The sequence below is a fragment of the Olea europaea genome, chromosome 16, assembly GCF_002742605.1.
Source record: "Olea europaea var. sylvestris chromosome 16, O_europaea_v1, whole genome shotgun sequence".
NCBI classification, from domain to species: Eukaryota; Viridiplantae; Streptophyta; class Magnoliopsida; order Lamiales; family Oleaceae; genus Olea; species Olea europaea.
This window is the reverse complement of record NC_036252.1, coordinates 14,146,509-14,155,336: the sequence shown is the minus strand read 5'-3', so window position 1 is coordinate 14,155,336 and position 8,828 is coordinate 14,146,509. Positions and strand designations below refer to the sequence as shown.

Below are 8,828 nucleotides of genomic sequence, written 5' to 3'. Positions count from 1 at the left end.
TACTCCGGGCCGTAAGCCTAAATTTTGTCTCACTTGGGCCATTAGGAATAGATGTAATGTGATCCATTTATCATGGTCAATAAAAAAGTAAAAACAGAATCCTAGTTTAGCTACACACTTGTAATTTAGTTTCAAAAAAGTAAAATTTTGGATTAAAAATTCTTAAAAGAGATTTTATTTAAAATAAAAATAAAAATAAAGTATTTTATGTTGTAAATTAAATGTTAATTATTGAATGATTATTGTACGTAGGGAGCTTCAATTTTTATTCATAATGTTATAAATGATAAGTTTATTAATAAATGACAATTGTACCCTTTCAGTCTTGGAAATTATTATCGTTGTATCCTTAATTCTTTCGTATAAATATAGGTCTTTTATTCCTAATAAAACACAAACAAATCTATTGATTTTTATCTTTTTTTTCTCTCTCTCTCTCTCTTCATAATACGTTATCAGCACAAAAGGTTAATTCTTCAAAATTTAATGAAGGTAGTAATTTTTTTGACGTGTAATCATCTATTGTGTATGTCAAAATTAATTTGGTAACACGTGATTTTTGTTTCATACAACAAATAATCCTGCCATTATTTGCTTCTCGTAATTTGTGTACATATAAATTTGCCCGTACAATTGAAATGGGTATGCGAATTCAAAATTGATTTGTGTAAATTTGATTTACTATTGCTGCCATCATCATTAATGGTGGTCGTCGTCATTACATTGCATACATATTTGTCGAGTAAAATAAATGATTAGTCACTAAACTTTAATTTGTGTAACTACTTACTAATCGAACTTTAAAATGTAACTCAATGCTCACTCAAGTATCATAAACGTAACTCATCCATCGCTGAGATGAAATCCGTTTGAAGCCTTGGACGGAACTGTTCACGTGGTGGATGAAAATCTGATGTGGCATTATTTAACCGTTAATACACTCCACTTCAACAAATCACCCTTCCAAACACCTCCTAACATCACGTAAACCATTGACAACACGTTCATTAACATTTGAGAGGATTAAATCTTCACTTCCAAATCCTAACTCTAATCCCAAATCTTCATTCCTCCTGCAACAAAAAATTTCTTCCATTTTCACAAAAAAAGAAACCCTACTTCCATAAATTTCTTGAATATGGGTGATCCATATACTTTTGAGTTTGAAGACAACACCATGAATGAAAATAGATTTTTGCAACCACAAGGACCACAAGAAGGTATGTGTTAAGCCCCACAATTTGTAAATCTGAATTTAATGTTTTCTATCAAACTATATATAATAAACACTCTTTTTTGGGATGTTAAAAAATGTTGGATTTTGTGTTTTTTTTATTTTGTTATTGGACTTGAATCAAAACCATTAAAAATGCACAATACTGTGTTTTGTATTTGCTAACTTTTAGTAAATATTTATTTTTTTTTTAAGATTTTGGGATCTTAATTTTTGTTTATTTAGGCAGCACACAAGAAAATCCTAACCCTACCTATACTTTGTGCAGGCTTCAATATTGAGGACGACACAGTTGTTGATATAGATGGTGAGCTCAACAATTCTGATAATGAGATTGATGATGACAATTTTGAAACAGATAACTCTGTTCGAGAACGTGTATCTGTTGAATATAACCATGTTTTGGGTGAAGAAGACCAAGGTGATTTAGAGCCAGAAGAATTGTATTATCCATCACCTGAGGAGCTTAATATTGATTATACTTCTGAAGAAGAAGGCAATTTTAGATTTCCAGAATATTGTTCGGAGAAGGAATTGATGGATCCTAAGCTGGAAGTAGGCAAGAAGTTTGCGAACTTAAGGAGTTCAAGAAAGCAGTGAGAAACTATGGGTTATAAGTAGGACTAATATTAGATTCAAAATTAATGACACTAAAAGGGTACAAGCGGTGTGTAAATCAAGATGCAAATGGAGGGTATAGGCTTCATGGATCAAAAAGGAAAGATGTGTGCAAATAAAGTCAATCACTCATACACATAAATACAGTAAAGATGGCAAAAATAGGCACTGCACATATAAGTATCTTGCTGAGAAATACTTGGAGAGATTTAAGGTTGATCCTGACTGGAAAACCAATAATTTGGTAAAGACAGTCAAAGATGATTTGAAGTTGAAGATTAATAGGATGACTGTATGTAGGATTAGGAAATATGCTAGATTATTGATAGAAGGGTCAGATGAACATCAATTTGGGCTACTACGATCATATGCTGCAGAAGTGATAAGAACAAATCCTGGGTCTACGATTATAATTGCTGTTAAGGATTCAAAATTTGAAGGCATATATGTATGCTTAGAAGCATGTAAGAAAGGTTTTCTACAGGATTGTAGGCTATTGATAGGTTTAGATGGTTGTTTCTTGAAATGAAGCTTTGTGGGCCAGATGCTTTCAGCAGTTGGCTTAGATGCCAATGATTATATATACGCCATTGCATATGCTATTGTGGAGAGGGAGAATATGGCTACTTGGGGTTGGTTCCTTAGGCATTTGGCAGAAGATCTTCGAATTGAAAACAGCAATGAATGGATTTTTATGACCGATAGGCAAAAAGGGTGTGATTGGTACTAACTATCCTCTAGCTGAACATAGGTACTGTGTACGACACATGTACACGAACTTCTTTAGGAAAGGCTTCAAGGATAAAACTCTTAAAGACTACTTATGGAGAGCAGCTAAATCCACTACAGTTGCTGATTACAAATTTTGGATAGAGGAAATAAAGAAGTTCAGTGAACGTGCCTATGGATGGATAATGAAAAAGGATCCATCAAAGTGGAGTAAGTCTCATTTCTCTACCAAATCCAAAAGTACATTCCCTTGAACAACTTGTGCGAGTGTTTCAATAAGATTCTCTTAGAAGATAGAGAGAATCCAATTTTGACAATGCTAATAGATATCCAAATTAGATTCATGAAAAGGATTCAAATGAGGAGAGATAAGATGAGGAGGGTAGAAGGACCATTATGTCCAAAAATTCAAAAGAAGTTAAACAAGATCATTGACATTGCAAATTAGTGTGAGGTAGAATGGTTTGGGGGCCCTCAGTCATATGTGATACGTCCATCAAGGGAGTATGTTGTTGATTTGCCTAATCACACTTGTGTATGTAGGAGATGGCAACTATCAGGCATCCCATGTGTACATACAGTGGCTGCCATTATAGACCGTTACAATAACCCTCAAATGGATGTATATGTTCATGACTACTATAAAGTGAAAACATATCTGAACTGCTATGAGAGCATTGTCAATCCAATAAATGGAAAGAACCTATGGCTAAGGTTGATGCACTCCCAATCAAACCACCTTGCTGGTATATACCTAAGAGAGGAAGAAAGCAAATGAAAAGAAGATGACAAGCTAAAGAAGATGTAATTTCTTATATTGGTGGTACATCAAATATGAAAAGAAAAGATGGGGTAGAAATGACTTGTAGTGTATGTGGATTGATTGGCCACAATAAGAGGTACCATGCAAGAGATGATGCACCTGTTGCGGTAAGTCACTAAATGTTTCCCAAGAGTATGTTAAGATTTACTTGTACATTGTTCATAATATGTTATTATCATTGTCTTTTTTTATAGGATTGCTACGAGAATGATATGATAAGTCTAATTACAGATAAGGGTGAAAGGCTGGTAATGTATTAAAGATTCAGTTTAATTTTTATATTCCTATTACAAAAAAATTGCTGAGTTTATTTGCTTAATTTGTATTGAAGGCTGGTTGATTCATTTTTATTGTATCTTCATTTTTGTTTCTTGGCATAGAACAAACTTTTACCTCAAAGAATGGGGAATAACATACCAACCAACCAAGAACGACCTTCAATATCTGAATTCATGTTCATGCCCACACCCGAGATTGTTTTAAGTCAATTCGCAATCTTTAGTAAGGCAGGACCAGCTTCTGATGCACCTAGAATTTCAAGAGACAATGAAAAAGGAGTGGCAGCACTCGAGATTAGTCATGTCCGGGTTGAGAGCATTTTTGTTGATGAGTTGGTAAAAGACTTGCAAGAATTTGATGCTGAGGATAACTCAAAAAGGAGAGAAGCAAGATCTATAAACAGAAGAAATTGTGAGAGGTTTTGTTTCGTTTGCCAAACCCCCAACCATAAGCAAGTGAAAACAAAATTCAACTTCTTTTTGCAATGCACTAAGAGGATTTGCAAGCAGCAACATTCCTTTTGACTGGCAATGGACCAAGTCGCCAAAGAAATTTATTTTTCATTTGATTGGCAATGGACCAATTCATTGAAGCTTTTGCTTGCTGTGTTTTTTTATTGTCTGTACTTGCAAATTCTTGGATTCTAAACTATGGTTTCTATATTTCTACTCATGGAAATATTGGTGCATTTTCTTAGAATTGTTTTGAAAATTCTTCATAATCTATCGAAATGTAATTGCTATTAAGTTTTAGAATCAATAGCTATTACGTACTACTAATTCCAAAATAGCATTATCGAAACAATTTAACCATTTAATTGTACACCTAAACAATCAAGAAGAACAAAAGAGACATTTAACACAATGAATTAAACAAATTAATCAAGAGAATTATAAAGCACAAATTAATTAAAAATCATAACTCGGGTTTGAAATAATCCCCAATCACAAAATATAATTAATTACCCATGAAATATCCACAAATAACTAACAATTTCTTACAAAACTTTGATGGAAAAAGTGAAAAGAAAAACTTATTGATAAAGAGAGAAATGGTTGAAAATCCTTCAATATCAATCACAAATAATTAACAATTTCTTACAAAACATTGATGGAAAAAGTGAAAAGGAAAACTTATTAATAAAGAGAGAAATGATTGAAAATCCTTCAATATCAATGAGTCATCTTCTCCAAGCTAATACACCATTTCCATGTTCCAATCTTCCCCAAAATATCTTAGAAAAATAAAGGTGAAAGGAAATAGGAAAAAAAAGAAAGAAAATAAGAAGAAGATGAAGAAGAAGAACTAGCTGCCTCTCAAGTTCAAGAATGAAAAATTTTGTGTTTGGTTGAATGTTTTAACCTAAAATTTAAAGGAAATTGCAGCATTGGTCCCTGGAACTTTGAAAATAATTAAAAATGGCCCGATTGGAGCCTGGGCGCCACAGTTTCTGTTTTTTTGTTTGGGATGGGCGCTGCTGAATTTTTTTTTTTAATCTTCTTTTGGCGGCGTCTTTGGTCCTCTTCTTTGTTTGCTTTCATTTTTAGCTCGTTTCTGCATAAATTCCTTCAATTCATCGTTTTATCTTGAGTTTTCACCTACAAAATAAAAATAAGAAAATTAAGTAATAAATCACTAATAAAACTCGCAAATATCTAAATTTAATGGTCCGAATAAGCGCAATAAACCTGCATTTGTCAAATGACTTAGGGTTTTCATCACTCTCCCACCACAAAAGAGAAGAAACGTGAGAATGTTCGGCCAAGAGAGACGGGAAATGAGGTAGGGTTTCATCACTTCTCGATTTATCCCAATACAAAATGACATCGTTTTGCACATTTTCCACACGAAAGACGTCATTTTACATTAGATGAAAGTGTGAACAATGAATTTTTATTTAGTTTATTATAGGATTTATAAACCGTTCATAAAATTGTCAAAACGAGACATATGACACTGCTATCCAGGTAAAAGCCAGCCTGTAAAAGAGACGAGCAATGTACCATTTTAAGTTCTTGTTTTCGGGACAATCGCTTTTCGTTTTTGCCTTTTTCTCCAATTTGGACCAATGTCGCATTTTCATACATCCACGTTTCTAGAATTCGCGCTTCCGTTATTTATCAAAGTCGCATATTTGTCGGGGATAGGAGGAAATTTCAGCGAGCTGTGGCATTGAACTGAGTAAACCCTGCAATTGTTGAGATCTGACAAACAACGTGGTCTAGATCGAAACAAAGTTTTTCCAATACCTGTACATCGAAAAATCGTTGTTGCCGTTAAAAGACATAGAGCAATGGATGCTTTGAGGAAGCAAGCCAGTAAACTGAGAGAACAAGTCGCCAAACAACAACAGGTCCCGTTTCCCATTCCTTCTACCTTCTACATTTTTACTTATAGATTTGAATTATGGAGTAAATTATAATATACAATAACCTATAATTTTTTATGAATTTTCGATTTTTTGAGTTATTCTTGATGTGGGCTGTGTGAATTCTAGGCTGTAATCAAACAATTCAGTGCGAGCGGCTATGAAAGCTCGGAGGTTATGGTTATTGATGAGATTGAGATGCAAACGCATCAACAGTTGGAGAAATTGTACCGGTCTACTCGCTCTGGAAGGGTAACTATTTTACTATTGTTATCTATGAATGTATAATTTCCTTGAAGTGTTGTTTGATCCACTTCAGCTGCTACACGCGTGCACATATTATTTAAAGCATCTTTTTGATATTCTATGATGCCACATTAATAAAATTTTGTAAAATTTTTCACTCGTATAGTACAACTTTAGTTTTACATTTATTATTATTATTTTTTTCTTGTTGAAATCTTTCGATTAAGACTACCTATTAGTTATATTATAATTACTTTGAGTTAAAACTAGTGTAAGTATCTGACACGACACAACAAGTGTCCGACACTTACTCTAATAATATTTCTCTCTGTAATGATATTTGATGTATGAACATACTATTGATTGTTGTTTGATGCAGCACTGCATGTCCTTTTTGGGAATGGTTTAACAGTCGACATCGTTGGGTTTTTGAAATTTTTTCTATTTGACTAGTTAAATTTGATAATTTCCAAACATGCCATTTTAGGTGTTAGAACCCCTGAGGGCAATGATGGGTGGTTCTCCTCTCGAAGATGCTCGTCATCTTGCTCAACGTTACAGTAAAATGAGACAAGACGCAGAGGCACAGGTAATCAGTAGTGAGAATCAGAAAGTTTGCTTTGGGCCTGAACATATGTAAATCATCTCCTATTCTGTAGTCATTATAATGTAACGCCATAATTTAACTAACCAAACTACATGCATAGGCAGTAGAAATTTCTAGAAGACAAGCACGGGTAAGGGAATCGCCTATACCAGAAAATGTAGCAAAGCTGCATGCAGCAGAATCTAGAATGCACGAACTGAAAGCCAACATGGCAGTACTTGGTAAAGAAGCAGCGGCTGCATTGGCTGCTGTAGAATCACAGCAGCAGAGGCTTACATTTCAGAGACTCGTTGCTATGGTATGTATTGCAGGTTCTCTTAATATTGATACTCAATATTTTTTTCCTGTGATCTCGTGAATGCCATGTGTTTAAATTATTTTTTCTGTATAGGTTGAAGGTGAAAGGATATATCATGAGAGAGTAGCTACCATTCTTGGTAATATTGAAGCTGAGGTCTGTGGTTATCTGTATATTTTCAGAAAAGATCTGTTTTTATGGTGTTTAATGTGGTAGTCAGCAATTTTGTGTAGATTGTCTCGGACAAACAACGGAAGGAGGCTGCTCCACCCGTAACTCCTCTCAATCACTCTTCGGAGAAGACGAAGTACTTTCTCGCTGAGGTATGTTCAAGTTTCACTTCTGCATATTTTATAGTTTTTTAAAGCACGAAAACTCCATACAAGGGTAATGCTGGTTCTTGAAAGAAAAAGCAAATAGATTACACATGGCTGTAATTTGTCTGAATTTTATTTCCTATTCACAACAGTTTTTGTACGACACATACACTGGTTATTAGGGTAGCATAATATTTCAGCATACCATGTTATCTAGTGCATGAAGGTCTTCTTGTGGTGCCTTAACAGTGTATTTGATGGGGGCAAATCCTTGCTTTCCCGTGATTCACTGATAACACGTGTATACAATTTGCAGGCAACGCATCCTTTTGATGCTGCATCAGAGAAGGAACTGAGCTTGGCAGTAGGAGATTATATCGTTGTTCGTAAGGTTGATAAATATTTTTCCCGTGCTGAATTTTATTTTATTTATTTTTTCCATATGCATGAGTGTGTATACCTCCGCTTATCATATTTAGTTCTATGGTCATAACCTCAACTTTAGAATCCGCTTGAATGCACAATATGTCTTCCATTCAGCGTTCAATGTCCCAATCTCGAGATTCTTATAGATTGGTTGGTCTTTTGTCTGAGTTAAACATCTAAATAGCTATATTTATCAGCAACACATCCATTTAACGGCTTTCTTAAATACTTGTCTCGCTACATATACATGATGGCAATTGTTTTACAATGCTTTTTTGTATTAGTCATGACATTCCCTGGTTTGCTGTACAGTATTTTATAATATATTTATGCCTTATTCAGGTGAATCCGTCCGGATGGTCGGAAGGAGAATGCAAAGGCCGAGCAGGTTGGTTCCCAACTGCATATGTCGAGAAACGCCAAAGAATTCCCACAAATTATACAGCTGCTGATGTCTATTGAACCATGCCCTCGTGCTCGGCCGGTGCTCAATATTTCAAATATTCCAAATCTTTTTCAATTTGTTTGGCAGTTCACCCTCTCATTTAAAAATGCACTTATACAAATGTATATTATGAGATTGATATGTTGGTTCAGTTCTGCAATGTATTTGAGAACACGTTTAAATCCATGGTTTCCTTTGTGGTATTGGCATAATACTCCGGGCCGTAAGCCTAAATTTTGTCTCACTTGGGCCATTAGGAATAGATGTAATGTGATCCATTTATCATGGTCAATAAAAAAGTAAAAACAGAATCCTAGTTTAGCTACACACTTGTAATTTAGTTTCAAAAAAGTAAAATTTTGGATTAAAAATTCTTAAAAGAGATTTTATTTAAAATAAAAATAAAAATAAAGTATTTTATGTTGTAAATTAAATGTT

General features: G+C 34.2%; 1 protein-coding gene across 1 annotated transcript; it reads left to right on the top strand.

Annotated features, from left to right (window-relative positions):
- Nucleotides 1–5,782: 5,782 nt before the first annotated feature.
- Nucleotides 5,783–8,602, top strand: LOC111412663 (SH3 domain-containing protein 3-like). The gene is made up of 9 exons (XM_023043591.1): nt 5,783–6,036; nt 6,181–6,333; nt 6,677–6,700; nt 6,785–6,886; nt 7,005–7,202; nt 7,296–7,358; nt 7,436–7,525; nt 7,836–7,910; nt 8,288–8,602. The coding sequence occupies exons 1-9, from the start codon at nt 5,977–5,979 to the stop codon at nt 8,405–8,407; spliced, it is 885 nt and encodes a 294-aa protein (XP_022899359.1). The 5' UTR covers nt 5,783–5,976; the 3' UTR covers nt 8,408–8,602.
- Nucleotides 8,603–8,828: the final 226 nt, after the last annotated feature.